A 22637-nucleotide genomic window follows, 5' to 3' on the forward strand; every position below is an offset into this window, starting at 1 on the left:
AACTGGGACAAAGGAGAAGGACTGGGACACAGAAGGAGAACTATGCATACAAAGGAAAAAGAGAAAGACTTTGTAGAAGGAGAATGAATGGGAAACAGGAGAAGAACTGGGACAAAGGAGAAGAACTGAGAAGAATAGAAAGGGGAGGCCTGGGAAGAAGGAACACGAAACGGGCTGGGATGAAGGAAAGGGAAGGGGAATATGGTGAAGAAGGACTGGGAGGCAGAACTATGGATGTGGGGTAGACTCTGACGTAGACCCCAAAAATGATCATACATTACAGTGGCCTTCAGTTTTCTTTTGCTTACCTATGTGTGCACCCACACATGCTGGCAGCAGAATGAATGGTGAGCTGCATGATACAAGCACGCTGATTGGATCCAAAGTACACCAGAAAGGGAACAGCACACTAGGGTGCATGTACTAAGCTCTTATGCATGCACAGCAGGAAACAAACATAGAAGAATTGTTTGCAAACTAATTCCAACCCACAAGCACATATACACAGGAATACATTGGCAACAATTTCAGCCAAAATGAATAATCACCACGAGGCTCCTCTCTGATTTGACAACAGGAGAATATTTACCAAGAGAGGACATCCAAGGAAACAGGGTCCTCATAGGTGGTGATGGCTGAACACATATTTGGATTTCAGGTTTACTCACAGTAAGGTACAGGAAGCTACAGGTCAGCCCACCCTGAAATGGGGCGAGGTAATTTACACTAGGGGTGAGTTTGGGGGAGGAGCGGTCAAACTCCTTCTGTCTCAGAAACATTTGAACTTGGGTGCTTTTACACTTTATTTTGGCAAGGTTTGTTTCTGATAGGTACTTGACATACAGGCTGGTATGGTGTAGAGGCAGCGTTTCAATTGGTGAATGTCGTTGAGCATTTGACCTTCAGGTATAGTTGCGTGTCATCAGTATACTGGTGGATTTTGATGATGAATTTGGCCAAGAGTAACAATAGCGGCTCCATGTAGATGTTGAAAATTACGAACCGTGGGGGACTTCCCAGATCTATGTGGGATTCGGGATCCACGGTTGCCCATCTGGTTGAGATGGTATCTGTTGATGAAATAGGAGTCAAACCAAAACAGGACTGCAGCATCAAAACCATGCGGGGAGGACAGGGCGTTGAGTATCGCACTTGGTGGCTAATTGTGTCGAATGAGAAAGAGAGGACGAACAGGGCCAGGAACATACATGCACACCCTGCTGACATCACAAAGCATTTAACCCGTCTTTTCACAAAACATTTTCAATAACACAAAGACCACACTATCTCACTGTCTTGAAAAAGCTACCAGTAAACACATCCGAAATGTCAAATGGCAGGAGAGATAACAGCTTGACCAAAAATAGCTCCAAAGGAAACCTCTTGAACATGTTACCCCAAAGGAAACCCTTTTTATATATTTCTTGACTCTGGTGGAGACCATGGGCCTCATTCTGAGTATGGAGGTAATCATGGCACTATTAGCGCCATGACTACCTCCCATACCGGTACCGAGTCCGCCCTGGTTCAATGGGGACTGCCGGTCTATTCCGACTTTTGCGAGACCGGTAAATCCCCATTGAAAAAGCCATTCCCCATTCCCATTTGAGCCCCCATAGGGCTCAATGGGAAGGCGCTAATAACGGTACCGCAAAATGCGGTAACGTTATTAGCTCTAAAGTCCCTTAACTGGTCCCGTCCATAATGCCTGGTAATACCAGGCATTAAGGAAGGGACCCGCTAAGGGAACTCGGAATAGGGCGCAAAGGGATTACCGGCACCAGTGTCCTTACCGGTGCCCGGTATCCCTTTGCGCCCAACTCGTAATGAGTGCCCATGTCACGTATGTCTCACTAAGAAGGATGACATAATAAGTATAACTTGGGGGTAAGTAGGGGTTTCAGTTGCTAATCCCTTGCCTCCTAGATACATTGCTGGATCTGCACAGCTTGCATTTTACAGGCTCTGCACTATGCTTCCAGGAGGTTTTATGGTTGCACCTTTGGCACTGTAAGGAACACTCCTAGTTGATCCACATTGCTGGCAACTAAAATAGCCCTTCACATCAGTAATATCACTTCCTATGATGGAAGGTCAATGGCCATCGCATTCTGTTATGTCACCCAGACAAAAGGACGGGTGATGTCACTTTCGATGAGGTCATTGAGTGCCTGATGTCACTTCCGCTGGGCCTGTCATTTTAGTGAATTGATGTCCCTCGTTAACTTCCTTTCTGGGATTCCAAAACACTGTTTAGTATGAACACCTGGCAATCTCTTCCTGATAAGAACAACTGCAAGAACTTTGGGATGTGAAGAGAAACTTCTGAAGCAACCGCGATAATTCTAGGCTACAAGATAGAGCAAAAACAACAACCGACCCGTACACCTGTCTATCAACCCTGTCACCCTTTTATAATAAGAGTCACTCCCAGTTTTAGCAGAGGAGCCACCCACTTGATCACTTTAACAGCATGTCTGCACCATCTCATGCCCTTAAAACCCCGGCTGCAGCCCGGGTCTTGTCCATCTTTCTGCATCAAATTCTCAGAAGTGATGGGAGTAGGACATGGGGCGGGGGGGAAGAGGGGACAAATCCCCCCACAATTTTAAGTGGGAGGATATAATGGCATTTATCACCCCCATAATATGTGTTTGTTGTGTCATGAGCAGTGCAGTCCACTGTGTCTCTGCACAGCACTGTCTGCAGTTGCATCATGCAGCGTATGGAAATACGTCTGCAGGCTGCAGCCGTCAGCGTGCAAAAGTAAATTTTCATCTGCAGACTGTCTGCAGGCTAAAAGTACATTCTGCTCACAGCTCGCTCATGCATGGTGCACGCCTGCGCATTTGGAACGTGCCCGGTCCGCTGGGGAACAAACTGCACGTGCCCATGCGCAGTGCACTGCTGCGCAGCCTCAGCCTGCGTTTTCCAGAACGAAGTGGAGCAGCCAGTCAGCGACGCATGCTTTTGTGCTGAGTGCTGACGGCGTTTGATTATTGAGGAGGGAGACAGACAGAGACTACTCGACAGCTACCTAAGGTAAGTGAAGTGTCCTGTGTGTGTGTGATGTCGTGTCGGGCCCTGTGGGCAGATACAACAGTCGTTTCCTAACTTTCCTGTTGGGCCCTTTGTGGTTTGATAATATTTCATGTATAGAGGCTAGACTCGCCGATGGAGAAAGCATTCCCATTGAAGACGACACAAAGCCATAGAGAGTGACAATAATCGGCCTTGAGCATTCTGGCACCTGACTCTCTGCCTGGGCTGGCCCCTTTGCATAAAAGCAAACCTAGAAATGAAATCAGGGAGAGGAGCCAGAGAAGGCGTGTATTTCAGTGGCACCTTACAATAGGTCATAAGACCTAATGCTTTAGCGTGCAGAAGGCCTATCAAACGCATTAGCGTGGTATGTAGAACATCCTCAGGTGTGCCACAGCACCACAGGTGAGGCACCATGAAAACAAGAGGAAGCAGCTAAGTCTTCCTCAGAACCGTAACACGGATCCAACCACGGATGGCGGCCAGTGGCCAGGAAGTCTGATTGCAGCGCAAGATGAGAACAGCTTTGTCTCAACCGCCGCAAGTTTGGATGAGTAAATCGAGGACAAAATGGGAGAATTTTGTTTCCAGCTGTAAATGCTCGCTGTGATCCCATTTGAGGCCTAAATAGGCATACTATACGGCCGGCTGCAGCCATCTTCCACATTCAGTGCTCTGCTATGGAGACGGGGATTAAGTGCTAGGGCCTAAAGTGTGTCTAGCATGCTAGTGGTGATGCCACCCACATCTGGCACCAGCCCGGTCTGCACCATCGTCTATCTCGAGCACTCGCTACTTCTGCCCACACAGTATTGGCATATTGAGGGCTGCAGCTGATAATCCCCATGGATGGATGGAAGGTAAATGGGATGGGCCAGTGGGAGGACCTACTACTGTGCTTTCCACTTCAAAGACATAACTATCATGGGATGAAGGTTCTGGTCCCCCCAAAAGAATATTCTGAAACAGAGGGGAACATTGTTCAGTTTCCACACTCTTCCTGGTCCATATGTCCATATATGAAGGACACATATAGACTCGGGGGTCTAGCAGATGTGCCTTATATCACATATGGTAACCTTATGTATAGCATCCCTTATACGGGCCGAGCTTAGTGTCCTGAGTGCAGCAGTACTCTAAACACTACAGTACTTTGGTTGTGGAACTGCAGCTGTATGGCTGCCCTGTAGCTAAGGGTGGTGCAGTGTCTAGCCTTGCAGAGGTCACTGTCTGTTTATGGACATGACACAGCTTTGTTATTGCGATGATCAACCAATGGAAGAGGACCTGGACAACTTGTTTTGGGAGGACAGTCATAATTTTTTACACCATATCCGCGTATCCCCGAAAATCTTCTGCAAAATAACCAAATGTGACAATGTCCCACTTATTAGAACAGGCTTATAATCTGAGTTCTCATCAAGGCTCATCTCTAGAAAAGGGTGATTGCAGGTTCCGATATAGCTGCAGGGAAGGCCTTGCCTGAGGGTGGCACAATGTCGGCAGAAGCAGCTCTTACTGCTGATAGGAAGCACGATCATTCAGAAGCAAAGAATGGAGAAGACCCCATACCATAGGAGGAGGCAGCCACTCGGGGTAACGAAGTGTGGCCAAAGCATTGCACGGGTCACACTTGGGACGGAAATTGTGTCCCTGTAGAAGCCCTCATTTTAGGGGTTCAGGGCCTGGCATCCACCTGTTAGTCATGCCTCTGTCATGACTCGCCGGTCCCTGCAAGAGCTATTTTCACAGGTACAGCAAGCTGCTGTGCTTGAAGAGACGTTGTAGTTCGGGTCGATGAAACACTGGGCGGCAGGAGCCTGCAACTCAGGTGGTTATTTTGCCTTTCTAGTGGTGAGCAATTGGATTCATCTGCATTAACTGGATACCAGTGTTGAGGACAGTTATTTTATTGACTTGGCCTCTTTAGGAGAGAATGAACGAAGGAATGCATGGATGAAAAAATGAATGAATGAACGAACAAACAAACGAACGAACGAACGAACGAACGAACGAACGAACGAACGAACCAATGAAGCAACCAATCGGCACCCCCTTACTGCTCATTCTGACCAGAGGGGTGGCAGGTCAGTTTGTGGGTAGTTTTGAGCTTGTTGTTGAAGGTAAGGAGTGTTCCTTCAATGGGGATGCATGTGAGGAGGTACTCCTCTAGCATCCCAAAAACCCAATACAACTCAATGACCAAGTGATGGGAGATTTAAAATGTCAGCATCCACGGGTGGAGTGGGGCTAATGCAGTGAAGTCCGGAGTCTGTGGCCCTCCGATTTCCATCTATTCTTCATGTGTTTTCCATGCTTTGGAAGAGGTGCAGGTATCCTTGACAAGCACTGACCATTGATCTTTACCAGGTGCTGAGGGCACGATGGATGAATAAGTTCACTGGAGAAAATCTGAAGATGTGCTTGGCATCACAGGTGTGCTCCTGCTACCTTATAACTTATTCACAAAGCCTAAAATTGAAGCAAATCTGGATCTGCCTGGAACATCCTTGACATGTTCACATCCAAGTGAAACGTTGCTCAAAGGCATCTCAGAGATGTTCCTGGCAGCTGGGGATTTGCTCCAGCTATAGGCTTCGTGAATCAGGCGATAGTAGCAGGATGAATTCGAAGATGTCCAGGGCATTTCCTAATTTGCTTGAGTGCAAAGTTTTGTGAAACAGGCCCTGGGTGGCACGGGTGTATTGAACGCAGCTTAGAGTATTTTGGCTTTGTAGCTTGGCATAATAGCCCTCCTAGCCTGGTGGCCTGTTGGTGCAATAAGAGTTTTTAAAAAACAGGACTTCTATCCTGTAGCCATCAAGTTCGATGAAGATTGTGGCCTCCCGGGCTTCAATAAAGGACAGTGAAATCAGCAACATCACACACCTGGTCCCTCTACTCCCATAACAGGACTTACTCAAAGGTACAAGCAAGATTTCCTCTTTCTTTGAAACCCCCATCCTTCCATTCCAAGACACACACACACGTCTCCTTGCCCCACACAAAAAAAGTAGCAACTTGCAGATGGTAGAAAGGGCTGCAACTCCTTTATTTGGCAGGAGTCTACTTCCAGGTGATCTGCCTCTTAACGAGCTGGCGTTGTAGCTGTAGCCCACTGGAAGTAATTGTTATTTCCTCTCACTTAACATGAGCTCAGTCAGATGAAAAATTCATAAATGTAACATATGAAGGCACGTTCTTTGCTACTGCGTCCTTTTTAATCAGCTGCCATGACACAAACATGTGGCTGAATTTGGAGAGCCCCAGTCTGAATCCTCCCTGCAAAATTAAAGAAGTAAAGTCCCCAAGGTGTCCCCTGTAACCTCCAGATTGTATGTGTCTCCTGAAATGCAAGTGCATAGATTGTGGTTGGTTGGACATACCCCACCGCCCATTAGATTGGGATGCCAGTGAAAACAAGAGTGACTCCCTTAGGCAGTCTCCGATCCTCAGTCTCCGATCCTCAGTTCTGAGGTGGTCTAGAGGAGCGCGCTGTGCCAGCCGCGCACTCTGCCTGAGAGGCGAGTGCGTGCCTGCAGACACCCATTTGTGGTGGAGCACAGACCTACTTCAGCCACCCCCACCTGGAACTTTGAGAGCCCCTTTTCTTGCAGTAGCATAGTTTGACTTGTGAGCACATCCCATAGGAGGACTGAGGTCTATAGGATGTAGTGCCGTGGGCTTGTGCAGCTCAAAAGCCTGTCACAAGCCAGGGACCGCTCAGTCCTCAACTTATAATGCATTTACTGCACGTTCTTCTGTTATGAATGAAAGGCACTTGTGGTGTGCAATTTATTTAACAAGGTTTGTACATTTAGGAAACTGAACAGTGCTGATCTGCTGACCCAGAACAGCAGCTGCATGAATGCTGAGCCTGTCCAAAGAAGTATATATGGCCTGTGGTTTGCAGACTTTTCACTATTAGGGTGAATGTTGAGAGAAATTAAATGAGCACCGCGCCCAGTGGTCATTGCATGCTCAGAAGGGTGGCATGCTTGAATTACTATCACAGTCACATTGGTCTCTTATATGTTCCCAAAATGCACTTTGATTTTATGCAAAGCAGCCAGCCTCCCATAAACCAGACAGGCCTGGCTGTGAGCAATTGGGTCCCCCATAGCCCCTGCTCACATAGGCCACATGTATGACCATGAACATGGCAGCAGTGTGTGGTATAAATCACAATACCTTAACATAGCATAACATGTATAGAAACTAATACAGTGTGTTGTGGAGCGGGTCTGCACTGCTATTCGGCAGGCGGCTCTTGTTCCTACCTATCCCGGCTGAGCAGGTGCAGTCACCTCCAAACCTGCAGAGAGGCCGGGAGATACACACCTCTCTCCCACCTCTGAGGCAGGCAGAGCTCAGCATGAGAAGCAAACACTTAGCTCTCGCTTTCTAAACAAGAGATTCTAAATTGGATGCTAATTATAAGAGATGGCTCATTCAAGTAACCATTGTTTTCTAAAAGACCTTAAGTTTCTGTGATGAGAACCACAATCAGGGCATTTTTATGCTGAAAGCTCACACAAAGCACCAGTTAGCGACACAAATATATGTGTTGTTTCAAGACAATGACAAAATGTCAGTCACACAAAGACGTTTTAAACCACCTTATTTTCATGTGAGCTTATTTGACACATGAAAGATCATAACTTTTTTGCAGAATCTCACATTTTTCTCACATCATGTATAATCCATGCCTTTGTCATGCAATAAAAAACAACCAAGTTACCTTTTCACAGATTATATTTGGTTGTAGGTCTTTGGGGGTCATTTTACAGGGTGTGGTAAGAGCGGCCGGTAAAATGTCTCTGTCTGCGCCGCGTCCACAGCGTAGCACGTCTGGCTCAGTTTTTGCGCCCTGCACGGTAAAGCAAAGCAGAACTCTAGTTCCCCTTTGCACTGCAGCACTAGGCGTAAAAATGAAGCATACATGCTTTGCAATTAGGTAGCATTCAGGAGTGGGGAGCTTCATAACTGCTTCCAGGTCCACCTCAGATCAAAGTGGATCCTGGAGCGGAGAAGGCCACGGACAGTCTTCTGTGCACGGCAAACACCCTCACAGCACTGATGCACACCCCCAAACAGAACAGGGCAAGGACCCACAGCTTAATTCCCCTGCACCTCCACACTTCCCACAAAATAAATCCCAGTGACCCCCAGTGGCCACAACCACCCACCCGCGTATGCCACCCAGGGCTGAGACCACCCCAACAACAAAAAGTCAGGATCACTGAGGTGTCCTCTCCCTGCACCTGCACCCAAAAAGAAATTCACCAACCCCTCCAGTGGCTGTACCCACCCACATTTGCCCTCCCAGGGCTGAATCCAATCCACACAGAAAAGGCCAGGGCCCAATGGCCTTCCTCCCACTACATCCCCACCTTCACCCACAAAAAATACCCCTAGTGTCTTCCCCTTTAGCCTTGAGGGCCCCCCTATACAATGTTACCACCCCTGCTAACTATTCCTGCTACCCCCTTTTCTTGGATGTATACTAATTGGCCTTTTCACAATTGATCGCAGGAGAATTGATCGTGAAATGAAGGTCAATTAGGACATATATGTTGGTGGAAACCCCTTGCAACCCCTCACTGAATCCAAAACCCCTTGCAACCCCCTACCCAATCCCATTACATTATTTATTACCCCAAACCCACTCCACTCATATATATATATATATATATATATATATAAAAAGTAAAATAAAGGTAAAGTTCAATTGTGCAGAAGGTCAATTAGGACCACTGTATTAGGTCAATTAGGACAAAGGTCAATTGTAAAAGGTCAATTTGGGTAATACCCTTTTTTACTCTGTGCCCCTGTGCCTCCATCTTCGCTCCTGGCAACTTGTTTCCCCTTGAGCCCCTCACTGCTGTTCACTCCCCTTGCTCCTTTTCTCCTCCCCTTGCATGTTTCACCTCCATCCAGCCACAGCTGCCTCCAACCTTTCCAGCTTGCCTCTGAGTCACATCATCCTCACCCTCAGTTACTATGGCTCCAGAAGAAGCAATTACCCAATCCTGCAATCTGAACCTGGCACCCAACCAGCCATCCTCCTTCACTGATCCACTCCACCGGCCGCCCACCTCGACCATGTCTCACCTGCCAAAGTACCTGGAACCCAACCAGCTATCCTCCTTCACTGGTTCCGGCCGCCCACCAGGACCATGACTCACCAGCCAAAGTACCTGGAACCCGACCAGCCATCCTCCTTCACTGATCCACTCCACCGGCCGCCTACCAGGACCATGACTCACCAGCCAAATTACCTGGAACCCAACCAGCTATCCTCCTTCACTGGTCCACTCCACCGGCCGCCCACCAGGACCATGACTCCCTAGCCAAAGTACCTGTAACCCAACCAGCTATCCTCCTTCATTGGTCCACTCCACCGGCCGCCCACCAAGACCATGACTCGGCAGCCAAATTACCTGGAACCCAACCAGCTATCCTCCTTCACTGATCCACTCCACCGGCCGCCCACCAGGACCATGACTCACCAGCCAAATTACCTGGAACCCAACCAGCCAACCTCCTTTACTGGTCCACTCCACCGGCCGACCACCAGGACCATGACTCACCAGCCAAATTACCTGGAACCCAACCAGCTATCCTCCTTCACTGGTCCACTAACCCGGCCTCCCACCAGGACCATGACTCACCAGCCAAAGTACCTGGAACCCAACCCGCCATCCTCCTTTGCTGGTCCACTCCACCGGCCGCCCACCAAGACCATGACTCGGCAGCCAAATTACCTGGAACCCAACCAGCCATCCTCCTTCACTGATCCACTCCACCGGCCACCCACCAGGACAATGACTCACCAGCCAAATTACCTGGAACCCAACCAGCCATCCTCCTTCACTGATCCACTCCACCAGCCACCCACCATGACCATGACTCACCAGCCAAATTACATGGAACCCAACCAGCTATCCTCCTTCACTGATCCACTCCACCGGCCGTCCCACCAGGACCATGACTCACCAGCCAAAGTATCTGGAACCCAAACAGCCATCCTCCTTCACTGGTCCACTCCACCGGCCGCCCACCAGGACCATGACTCACCAGCCAAATTACATGGAACCCAACCAGCTATCCTCCTTCACTGATCCACTCCACCAGCCACCCACCAGGACCATGACTCACCAGCCAAAGTACCTGGAACCCAACCAGCTATCCTCCTTCGCTGGTCCACTGCACCTCCCGCCCACCAAAACCATGACTCGGCAGCCAAATTACCTGGAACCCAACCAGCTATCCTCCTTCACTGATCCACTTCACCGGCCGACCACCAGGACCATGACTGACCAGCCAAAGTACCTGGAACCCAACTAGCCATCCTCTTTCACTGGTCCACTCCACCGGCTGCCCACCAGGACCATGACTCACCAGCCAAATTACCTGGAACCCAACCAGCTATCCTCCTTCAATGGTCCACTCCACCGGCCTCCTACCAGGATCCTGACTCACCTGCCAAAGTACCTGGAATAAACCAGCCATCCTCCTTCGCTGGTCCACTCCACCGGCCGCCCACCAAGACCATGACTCGGCAGCCAAATTACCTGGAACCCAACCAGCCATCCTCCTTCACTGATCCACTCCACTGGCCGCCCACCAGGACCATGACTCGCCAGCCAAAGTTAACTGAGGAAGAGTTAGAAGTCCTTGTGGAGGATGTAGTGAAGGAGGCCTCATGCATCACAGGTCTTGGGTACCACAAGTTGCTGGCCCACCAGCGCAATAGTGTCTGGGGGCACATCTGCACCCAGCGGAATGCTGTCACGCCCACCCGATGCAGCCTGGCCCAGGTCTAGAAGCACAGGCAGGACCTATGGAGGTGTGTCCGTAAGCTAGTCAGTGCTTGGTCGTAGGAGGCGGGGCAGCCCCACAGAGCTGGAGTTGCATTTGTGGGAAGAATAGGCCATGACTGGGATTGACATGAGTGGCCTTGAGGGAATCAGAGGAGTGAAGGTGAGGCCAAAGCAGCCATGCAGCCCCGTTTCACATGTGAAATTGACGTCCAATGAAGCCATCATGGCCTGAGGCCCCTGGATCACGCTCTGCCCCCAATGCCTGTAGTGATATAGTACACGCATTTCGTGGGGAGGCCTGCTCTGCTGACCCTGCAGATGTGAGATGACCCGTTCCTTACTAAATCTGCATCCATTGAGGACCTGCTAATGTGCAGGCAGATTGCATAGGACTTTAATAGCAAGCAGTGCCTTCTAGGAGTTTTGTGCAGGCGGTAGTCACAGTCACATATGCATTGCAGATCCCATAATTCTGTAGATACATATGTATATGCAAAAGGAGCACCTGCGAGTGGCACGTGGACCCTTCCCTTCATGCATCACTCAGGCCAATGGGCAAGGGCACGAAGAAGATCATCCTTTTCACCCCTTCAATAGACGTTGGTCATCGATGGGAATGCCAAGCCTCCATGGCACCCTGAATCTGCCAGGCAAGAGTGTGGCAGAAAATGATACATGCAATCTGACAACTTCTTCACAGGGACAGCATGACATCGGTGCTGCATGCACACAAGCAGAGTCACAGGACCACCCCTCACACGCAAGTCCACAACACTCCTGCAACATGCGAATGCCGCCAAAAGAGGCTCACCGCAGCAAAAGTCGACATTCCATGGAGGGAGCCAGTGAAGCTCGCGATCACATTGGAAAACCTGCCCTCCAAACATGAAACAGATTCCTGACAGGCGTCTGCAATGACTAAGTCTAGGAGCAACATGATGCATATGGTAGCACGAGCCTGCCCACTGCTCCATTCCACATAATCCTTGCCGGAGTTGAAAATTAGGGATCCCCGTGTGACCTGCTGGCTAGTATGTGGTAACCATGGCAAGTGCGTTGCATGGCAACCAGTCAGCGCATCTCCAGCATGCACATCTGTCACATGAGGCGTCTGGAGTGGGATGAGCTCACAGGCAGCAAAGGGAAAGCAACTAGACACACTAATCGATGTGAAGACAACAGGACAACAACACATTAACCAATGTGCCACACTTTGCATCTGGAAACCTGGTCCCCATGTGCCCATGCAAGGAATGTGATGCTACCAGGCCCCGTGCCACACACAACCGAAACCTTGCACTGTGCACCCACAACTGACCCTCCAGTGCAAATGCGATGAGTAACATGCTTACACTTACACATAGATAGGTGTTCTGTGATAGGGATACCAGATTAACTGTCAGCAAGCGCGCCTGTCCAACGTCCAACCAGCAACATGTCTGCAGATATTCCCTCACAACTATCTCAAATCTAATGCCTCTCCAAAACAACATCCAGGTTCATGGCGCAGGGAAAGGGAGACATGGCCCACCAGCAACATAAGCCTGCAGAAACACACGGGAGAAAGGTAAAACCACACGCGAATATCACCTCCAACATTATCTGACATCAGGTAAACAGATGTTAGGTGGCATGAATAGGCACCACACTGAGGAGGCCAGGCATTGTTCAGTGTGAGCCATTCATCATCTTCAAAGTCACAGAGCCGGTCCTGCCCCAGAAGCAGGGTGCGGGAGTTGGGAGGGCCCCAACTATGTCCCTTCTATACCAAGTACCATTTCTACCTGCCCGATACCTGCTGTAGAACTTGGTGCCCAGTGTTTTTCTATTCGTCCCATAGGACTGCAGGCACCAGATGTCCTTGTACCCGACTACACAGCTCACCGGGGAGAGGCTACACAGAGGCTACACAGCTCACCGAGAGAGTTTACACAGCTCACTGGGCAGAGGCTACATAGCTCACCGGGGAGAGGCGGTAGTGAGCAGGGGATGCACTGGAGCACCGTGACAGTCAAATCGGCAATCTAGAAACTCTCTTCAACATGGGCAGGGACTTTGAAATGGGCCATCATTGTAACTAGCCGCCATTACTGAGAACCGGCGGACCCACATATAAAAAAGGTGGCGGGGCTTAAGTCCCATTTTATGTTCTTTGATGCCTGTAACCCGGCCTTCGAGGAAAAAGAAAGCAGCAATTGGCTTGGGACACCAGGTGACCCACTGCTCCAATCAAGGGGATAGAGGGAGGATAGAGGGGGCAGAAAGAACATGGCAGTGTGGGGTTTTTGGGTGATGTCAAGTGAGGAGAAGGTGGTCCAAGAGACCAGGTGGAGGAAGGATGGAGCAGGGGAGCGTGAGGGAGAAATATGAGAAGCAGTTACAAGGCGAGGTATTGGTTGGTGAGAGAAAGGGATATATACGGTTTGGCCGTGGCACAATTGTTTGCGGCCAAATTAACCATGCCCGCCCCCAAATCCTGCTCCCTCTTTTTGGTAGTGATTACCCAAATTAATTGTTTCCTAACGATCGAATGGTACTGGGCGAATTTAGACAGATTTACCATACAGTCAATTGGAAATGATCTAAAACTGGTGCTTGGGTGTGAGAGAGTGTGCACAGTGAGTGAGTGAGACTAAGGAACGGGTAGGAGGTGTGAGACAATGGTTGCAAAAGGTGACTGAGGGAGTGAAAGGAGGGGGATTGTGGAATGCAGAGTAGTGAAGAGGGAGTAGTTGAGTAATATGACTGGGTAGTAATCAGAGGCAGGAGTTGGCTGGGCTAGTGATAGTAAAGCCCAATGGAGATAAGAGAGAGAGAGGGAAGGCCCGTAGTAATACAAACTCTTAAACCGTCTTGTTGTGTTTTTGAGGGCATCTCTTACAAAAGGAAATATGTTCATAGGGCCAGGAACAAGGGTCAACAAAGCTTACAGATGCCATGCAGGCTCCCCACGGCTGGCATTTATTTTTATTTTTTACATTTATAAAGCGCACAAGGCAATCCAACAGGCATCGACATGAAGGTGTGAATGTAGGCACAGTGTTTGGCGCAGAGTTATGTCCTCAAAACATTGACAAGGGAACACAATCTGGAGCATACAACCCTTATTTCGGAATGCACAGTGGTGCCTCACTGCCAGTAATTGGCAATGTCTACATTGGTGGCACTACACAAAGTTGTGACCCGTGCACACAGTACAGCATCAGTACACACATCCATACCATATGACACACAACAACATGCACACTCCTGTGGTCACATGTTTACCCCATTTAGAAATGTACAGCATATACAGCAAGCAATTTAGAATTGCACGTGCAATGCACCCAGATGACACACCACCACCCACTGAATGCCAGTGTGCCCCTAGATGAGAGCATGAAGACCCTCTTGAGGAAGTATATGAAGAGGATGATGTTGGATGCACAGAGGGGGCAAGTGACTCACGGACGTATGAGGCAGAACCCCCCCCCCGAACCTCCACCGAACAGTAGTCCACGCAGGGACGTCATTTCACCAAATTGACAGGGGTAGCGCAAGTGATATCACACAACACTTGACCCCCCTGATGACATCACTGGCATGATATCATTTGACACCACCCCAAAGTGACATCACAGGAAGCAATGGGACAAGACCTTTCACCCCTTGACAAAACAGTGGAATCACATAGCATTGTTTCTAAGTACATTACGAAAAATATGGTTACGATATCACTGTAAAGTGATACACATTTATACAAAAATGGATCACCATATGTATCATTAATATCAGCACGTATAGGCCCATATTACCAAATGACTGTGAATGCAAGCAGACGTCCAAGGCCAAACGATTATGATGTGTTATTACATAGCAATTACGCTTAAATGAATGGTTCAGTCAACATTTTTTATTGGCCCTACGTGTCGGCCATGTATTTTTAAGCTTAAGTCGTTCGATTTTAGAAAAATTTCCTATGGACCTTACCCGAGTTTTCATCCATTAAACGCACGTGAAAACAGGCACCAGGGCGCTGCCATTTTGTGATAATCCTATCACTTGCCCCATCGCCCTGGCTGACCTGCTTTTGCGGCACTAAATCATATCCCCCGCCTCTGAGCCTGTCATCAGCAGACGCGTACCGCCCATTTCACAACGCCAAAGCATGTCTCATGTCAACAATCGCTGCGCTTCAGCTAATGACGTGTCACCATGGAAATGGCAAGACGCCTCTTTCCTCAATAAGTATAAACAGACCGTTTCACAACACACAGCAGCAGATTTTCGATTCCATTCCTCTCTCTGTGTTACTTTGAGTATTCTGTGACTCGTTTCTGTGCTCTGGTTAGCTACCTTTGCCGCTTGTAGCCCATGTGAACACCTGTACCATCGCTATAATTTATTTTAGTTTGTTTACCACACAATGGCTACAATAATGCCCTAAATGTGCGAGCCCAAGTATACCGAGGAGGAACTACTGGAAAGGGAAACACGTGAAAACGATGGGGCTTCGGATGGTAGTTGGCAGGACGAATCAACGGATGAAGACACTGGACGTAGTGGCATGGACGGTGTTTCCACCTGGTGCACATGCAATCAGTGCGAGCTAATGCCAACCGAGGACGAGAACTGCTGCTGCTGTGAAAACTCGGGATGCGTGGCCTACATTTCGGAAGGCGAGCCACGACCGCAATGCATCACCGAGCTGCCAGACTTCAGGGCAGCCTGCCTCACACGGTCCGTGTTGAGGATAATGATGGTGCTTATGCACGAACTTCACGCAACTGTTCGTCCTCGTAATTCGAGTAACGAGTAAGGATAATCTGCTTGTGATGCCACTACTATTTCATGGTCGTCTCCTATATCCAAAATTACATCTACATATCATTGTAACGCATGAAAGTCGTTCAATAGTATGCTGTGTCTAGATAGCATTTGTCCGAGCAGAATGCCATTAGTTACAAGAATTGTCATTGACAACAACCGTTTATTAAACTTATCTTGTCATTTAAAAACAGTTTGTATTATTATTTTTCACATGTGGTACCGGCTGGTGGCATATCGTTCCTTTACATGGTGGCTTCACGGGAGTTTGGACACCGCGTTCGAAGAGTAATACCCGTCTGTGCCGTTCATGCCATAAAATAAACTTTCCCGAGTGACAGCGGTCAGTACAGGGGATTTTCCCTCGCTGTGCTGCAACTTGACCTGTACAATGTGTAAAGTTTTGTATTTTTGTGCCATCAAAAAAAGAAACAAAATAAAACACCACATATATTTTAACAAAGGTTGTTTCGATTTTTTAAATGAATCAAGTGTGTCTCCATTCAGCAGTCTTCCTGTGCCTTGTCTGCACGCCCCAGGCCCATCCATCCCACCCCCTTCGATCAAAGGCGGTTCGCGCTAGTGGATGCGCTCTGCCATGGGGGGCTGTCAGGGGCGTGAACGGCCAAGGTGCCAAACAACATGTACACTTCAAAAGGTATCCCACGCCAAGGGCCCATCGCTCACATGGCCTCCTCAGATTCCGTATCGCCAGGCAGGGCTCCCCCTTGAAGCAGGCCGCCCCCCTGCAATCCACATAAGTGTGTCTCCATTCAGCAGTCTTCCTGTGCCTTATCTGCACGCCCCAGGCCCATCCATACCACCCCCCTCGATCAAAGGCGGTTTGCGCTAGTGGATACGCGCTGCCATGGGGGGCTTTCAGGGGTGCGAACGGCCAAGGTGCTAAACAGCATGTACACTTCAAAGGTATCCCATGCCAAGGGCCCATCGCTCACATGGCCTCCTCAGACTCCGTGTCTCCAGGAAGGGCTCCCCCTTGAAGCAGGCCGCCCCCCCCGCAATCCACATAAGTGTGTCTCCATTCAGCAGTCTTCCTGTGCCTTATCTGCACGCCCTAGGCCCATCCATCCCACCCCCCCTCGATCAAAGGCAGTTTCGCGCCAGTGGATGCGCGCTGCCTTGGCGGTCTGTCAGGGGCACGAACGGCCAAGGTGTCAAACAGCATGTACACTTCAAAAGGTATCCCACACCAAGGGCCCATCGCTCACATGGCCTCCTCAGACTCTATGTCTCCAGGCAGGGCTCCCCCTTGAAGAAGGCCTCCCCCCTGCAATCCACATAAGTGTGTCTCCATTCAGCAGTCTTCCTGTGCCTTATCTGCATGCCCCAGGCCCATCCATCCCACCGCCCTCTATCAAAGGCGTTTCGCGCCAGTGGATGCATGCTGCCATGGGGGGCTGTCAGGGGCGCGAACGGACAAGGTGCCAAACAGCATGTACACTTCAAAAGGTATCCCACGCCAAGGGCCCATGGCTCACATGGCCTCCTCAGACTCTGTGTGTCCGGCTAGGACCCCCCCCCCCTCAGGCTGGCCGGCCCCCGGAAAACCCACATCATACCACGACATACACACGTCATTCATTCACAAACACACCCCTGTTTGTAATACTTTATAAACCACTTGATATGTCTCATGAGAACATCTTTGTGCTTTGCAAGTCAACTCCTGGACGTGCTACCTGAGAACCACTGAGCTCTATGCTAATCTGCTCGTCGTCGTGCTACCCGTGAACTTCAGTGAACGCTTCGAGCAAACTCGTCAGTGTGCTACCTGTGGCCATCTACCTGTTCACCTGCAACATACTGCTCTGCTTGCTGAATCCAACTGTTTGTTGGCCAAGGTAAGGCCATGTCTCCTAGTCATATTTCGCTGATTTTTAAATTTCTATTTATTTGCAAGTAGAGTACTCAATAGTGCTATGTTCATTGGTCTCATTGATATTGACTTGAGTTTCCATTGTTTTGCTATCAATAGATCTATTTATTTTCATCTGTGTCAATTGTCATCGAATTGCATCCTTCGGGGGTCCAGTCTATAATGTAAGCATGCTTCCTTCTCTGCAAAACAGGACATCCAAGGGACGAGTCACATGTTCAGAGTTTAGTCACATCATTTATACATTTCAGCAATTTATGCAAATGCTAAGCTGCACATGATGAACTGGTATAGTTCCTGCGACCAAAACAAACCTTGCATTGAACATTGTATGGTTCATTTACTTTTGTATCACATTTTTATTCATCAAGATTGTATAATAATGTCGATATTTACTTTTCAGAATTTTCAACAATGCCTGCCTGTTCGATTAGCGGTTGCCCTTCGAAGACCCATGCCATCTGAAGGCACTACAATGCATGTATTCCCGAAAACTGTTGATCCAATAAGAGAATGGGTCAGACATTGTGGATATCCACTGGAGGAGCTGGAAAGTAGAGTCCAACAAGTCTTAGAGGACAAGAGGGGTGATTCTTACCGCATCTGCAGCCGGCACTTTTCCTCGAACATGTACACAACATCTTGGGTAACAAAGAAGAATAAACGGCGAACGACACGAAAATTGCTTGCAAACGCTATTCCCACTCTATTCGTCCACATTCCGCCACTGGTGAGTCAAGTGTCCGGATTTAGCTTTAGGCCTTGCGGTAGTGTGTAGGTAGCCGAATGGATTCATTGATATTTTAGTTGTTGTGTCCCTTGTAATACTTTCGACATTGATATGAGTGTATAGCTTTTTGAATAATGACATTTATCAATATATTCTTTTTCGATTTCATAACCCACAAACGAAATCTATATATGGGCACAGGGAACTGTGCTATATTGCGCATTTTCAATAGCATTACTCTCAAGTATTATGTCTCCTTACATGGCAATTTTTAATATTGGCATTTCATTATCAATCAATAATTTACCTTTACAACTGCTTGACTATCCCTTGAATCTGAAGCAAGAACATTCTACATCTGTGACGTGCTCGCAGTTATCAACCACTTCTAGCGCGTATCAGGTAATCTAACTTGGCTAGTCCGCTACAGACTTGTTTTATGCATGTCAAGTAATATTTTTATTGTATCGTGTAATTATTTTACCGAATGTTTGGTTAGTGCTTTCCAATTGATATACACCTTAGTTATCGTCCACTGGTGTTTGTTTTCAGTTATGATTAGTGTTATCCAAAGTAATGCAAGTTCTGTCTTTCAGGGAGATGCTGAAGCGTCCACCACATTGACAACATCCCTCGATGTTCTTCAGCAGCACGAGGTATGGATACTGACAGCTCCATCGAACTAGATCATCAGAGCTGTAATACTTGTCGTTTGATTGTTCTACACAATGTTTCATTCGTGGTTAGCCATTGATATGTACCTGTGCGGTTGACCCCAAGTGTGTCTTATCTTTTCAATATTGTAATCCTTACTAATGCAAGTACAATCTTTCAGGCAGTTGATGGAGCGTCAACCCCTGCACTTGATGCAGAGCCTGACATTCAAGTAATTCCAGGGGAAGTGGAAGTGGGACCTTGCATATACAAATCAGCGCAACAGCTTTCGGAAGTGCGCACTACATTTACAACATCCCTACATATTCTTCAGCACCACGAGGTATGGATACCGACAGCTCCATCGAGCGTCATCATATAACGTGATTCCATTTGCTATACTTTCTTCCCTGTTAACGCAAGTACTGTGTTTCAGGGAGACGACGGAGCTTCCACTGCAATAACAACATCCCATTTAGATGATGCAGATGTAAATAAATTGGAGAAATAAGTTAATGAAATCTGATCATATTTAGATATTCCTTGATTATTTTGGACAATGCATCCTTTGCGGTTATCTCTTTATATGTACCAGTGCCGTCGACCCCAAGTGTGTGTTCTGTTTACAATATTGAAACCCATACTAATGCAAATACTGTGTTTCAGGGAGACGACGGAGCTTCCTCTACAATTACAACATTGCTTGTAGGTGATGCAGATGTAAAGAAATCGGAGAAATAAGTCGATGAAATCTGATCATATTTAGATATTCCTTGATTATTTTAGACAATGCATCATTTGTGGTTATCTCTTTATATGTACCTGTGCCGTCGACCCCAAGTGTGTGTTATGTTTACAATATTGAAAACCATACTAATGCAAATACTGTGTTTCAGGGAGTTGCTGATGCCTCCTCTCCAATACAACCATTCATGGCAGTCCATGCGGAGCCAGAGATATGATACTGACAGTTCCATCGAACTAGATCATCAGATCTCGAATACTTGTGGTTTGATTGTTCTACAGAATGTTTAATTCGTATTTAGCTATTGAGATGTACCTGTGTGTTCGTCCACACGTGTGTTTTATGTTTTCAATATTGTGATACATAGTAATGAAAGTACTATGTGTCAGGGAGTCGATGGAGCGTCATTCCGTGCTGTCTATGCGGATCAAGAAAATGTAGTCGTTGCAGTGCAAGAGGAAGGGAAAACATGCAGAAACGAATATGATACTGACAGTTCCATCGAACTAGATCATCAGATCTCGAATACTTGTGGTTTGATTGTTCTACAGAATGTTTAATTCGTATTTAGCTATTGAGATGTACCTGTGTGTTCGTCCACACGTGTGTTTTATGTTTTCAATATTGTGATACATAGTAATGAAAGTACTATGTGTCAGGGAGTCGATGGAGCGTCATTCCGTGCTGTCTATGCGGATCAAGAAAATGTAGTCGTTGCAGTGCAAGAGGAAGGGAAAACATGCAGAAACGAATCGGAGCAACAGGGTGCAGATGTTTAAGTTCGAGTCAAGAAAGTTGCAAAGAAAAGAAACAAAAATAAGGTTAGTTACAAACAGTTAATCATTTTAGGAATTGTTTTGTGTTGGGGACTATATTATGTTTTTTTCCTGTCAATTGTACTATACTTTATATTGTGTTTAAAATGAACATCTCTTTTCCAATCTGTCCTCTTGTTACCCGTGGGTGTACAAACTGTACATACACAGACAGTGAAGCAAATGAGAGATGTTGCTTGCTTACACTATGGAGGAACTATTAATTCAGACGCGGCGTGTTGAGACTCGGGATGCTCATGTCCAATGGCCAGAACATGAATTTAATGTATCCGGAGAATCTGGTAAAGTTGTATTGGACCATTGCTACAATTCGACTGTACCACCAAAAGAAGATGATACTGAATGTATTGAAGATAGCTCTGAAGTAGTCGTAGATCAATTCATACAATCTACACCCGCCAAAAAAATGCCACCCAAAAAGCTGTCGACAATGTTGTGTTCTCCCATCAATGCTGAAGTAACAGAGGTTGAAATGACAGAGAATGAGACAGCAGCAGCACCCAACGGCACATCAGAACTTGATATCAGCGATATTTCTTTCGAATTTCTTGATATGTCCTCAACGGCACAGTCCAAAACAACTTTCACGCCGCATGACAGTCTAATGAAAGAGGACAAATACATAGTATTCGACAGTTGTTTGATGGATATTATAAGTATGCCGAAATGTGGGCATTCAGTTGGAGGGGAAGTATGTGGGGAGCCATTGATTCATGTGACTCCTCAAAAACAAGGCAGTAACGTCAAAATACATGCCGCCTGTAGATTAAATCATACGTTCTCATGGTCTGCACAACCGATTCTGGGGAAACTGCCAGCAGGCAATTTACTGTGTGCAGCTGCCTTGCTTTTTAGTGGGTCCAGTTTTAGAAAGTTAAAGTCTTTCTTTCAGTTTGTGGGACTCCATTTCATTTCTAAAACACAGTACTACAAATACCAACATGATTATCTGTTTCCGGCCATTAGTGATGCTTGGAAAATTGAACAATTGACTCTAGCAAGTACATTCGAAGGGAAACGATTCAGGCTAGCCGGCGTTGGGCAGTGCGACAGCCCTGGATTTTCTGCCAAGTACTGCACCTACCACTTTCAGGACATGGATAGTAAGAACATTGTGAGTTCGGTGGTCGTGCAGGTGTCCTAATGTAAATCCTCAGTGGCCATGGAGAAACTAGGATTTATAAAATAATTGCAATATCTACAATCAAGGGGAATGCACACCGACCTCATAGCCACGGACAGACACGTTTCAATTGCCAAGACAATGAGAGAGCAGTTCCCACATATTAAACATCAATTTGACGTATGGCATCTTGCTAAATCAATCAATAAGAAAATCTCGGCTGCAGGGGAAAAAAAGGTTTTGAAAGTATTTCACAGTGGTCCCAGTCTACCAGCAACCATCTTTGGTGGAGCTCTAAAACTTGTGAAGGGTCAGTGGAAATCCTACTTGAAAAATGGCGGTCACTGATGCACCACTGTACCAACGTTCACCACTGGACAGAAAACCAACATTTCCACCAATGTGAACATGACCCTTTGTCCACAGAGGAGGCACGGAAGAAAAAGTGGTTGATTCCATCTTCACCGCCACACAAAGCCATTGAGAAGATTGTTTTCGATAAAACTATATCAAGAGATTTGAGGGGACTGACAGAATTCTGTCACACAGGAGAATTGGAGGTGTTCCACAATATGTGCCTAAAGTACAGGCCAAAGCAATTGCATTTCAGCTTACAGGGCATGAAACATAGGACTCTACTTGCAGTCTTGGCCCATAACGAGAATGTGGGCCGTGAACAGTCTAGGACTACGGGAAATGTAGGGATGCCTCGCTACACTACCACCTTTGAAAAAATAACTAAGAAATGGGGGGTAAAACCAGTATATGAGGAAATGGAGTTCGACTGTGTTAACGGCCTTATTGTTAGTGTACTAGAGAAGCACAGATATGGAATTTTGAGCGTTTCTGTGCAGGGCACTGATGCATTGCCACCGAACATTGCCACTGTGCCATGTCCACCCAACGCAGAGCTCGTTGAGAAGTTCAAATCCCGGTTTAAATAAATCATTGTAATCTGATTGTCTTTTTGAAAATAAT

General features: G+C 47.4%; 1 protein-coding gene across 1 annotated transcript; it reads left to right on the forward strand.

Annotated features, from left to right (window-relative positions):
* The first annotated feature begins 9464 nt into the window (after window positions 1–9464).
* Window positions 9465–10166, forward strand: LOC138504915 (uncharacterized). Its single transcript, XM_069625316.1, has one exon. It carries the CDS (start codon window positions 9465–9467, stop codon window positions 10164–10166), a length of 702 nt encoding a protein of 233 aa, XP_069481417.1.
* Window positions 10167–22637: the final 12471 nt, after the last annotated feature.

Source organism: Ambystoma mexicanum, chromosome 11 (genome assembly GCF_040938575.1).
Source record: "Ambystoma mexicanum isolate Mex_15411 chromosome 11, UKY_AmexF1_1, whole genome shotgun sequence".
Lineage (NCBI taxonomy): Eukaryota > Metazoa > Chordata > Amphibia > Caudata > Ambystomatidae > Ambystoma > Ambystoma mexicanum.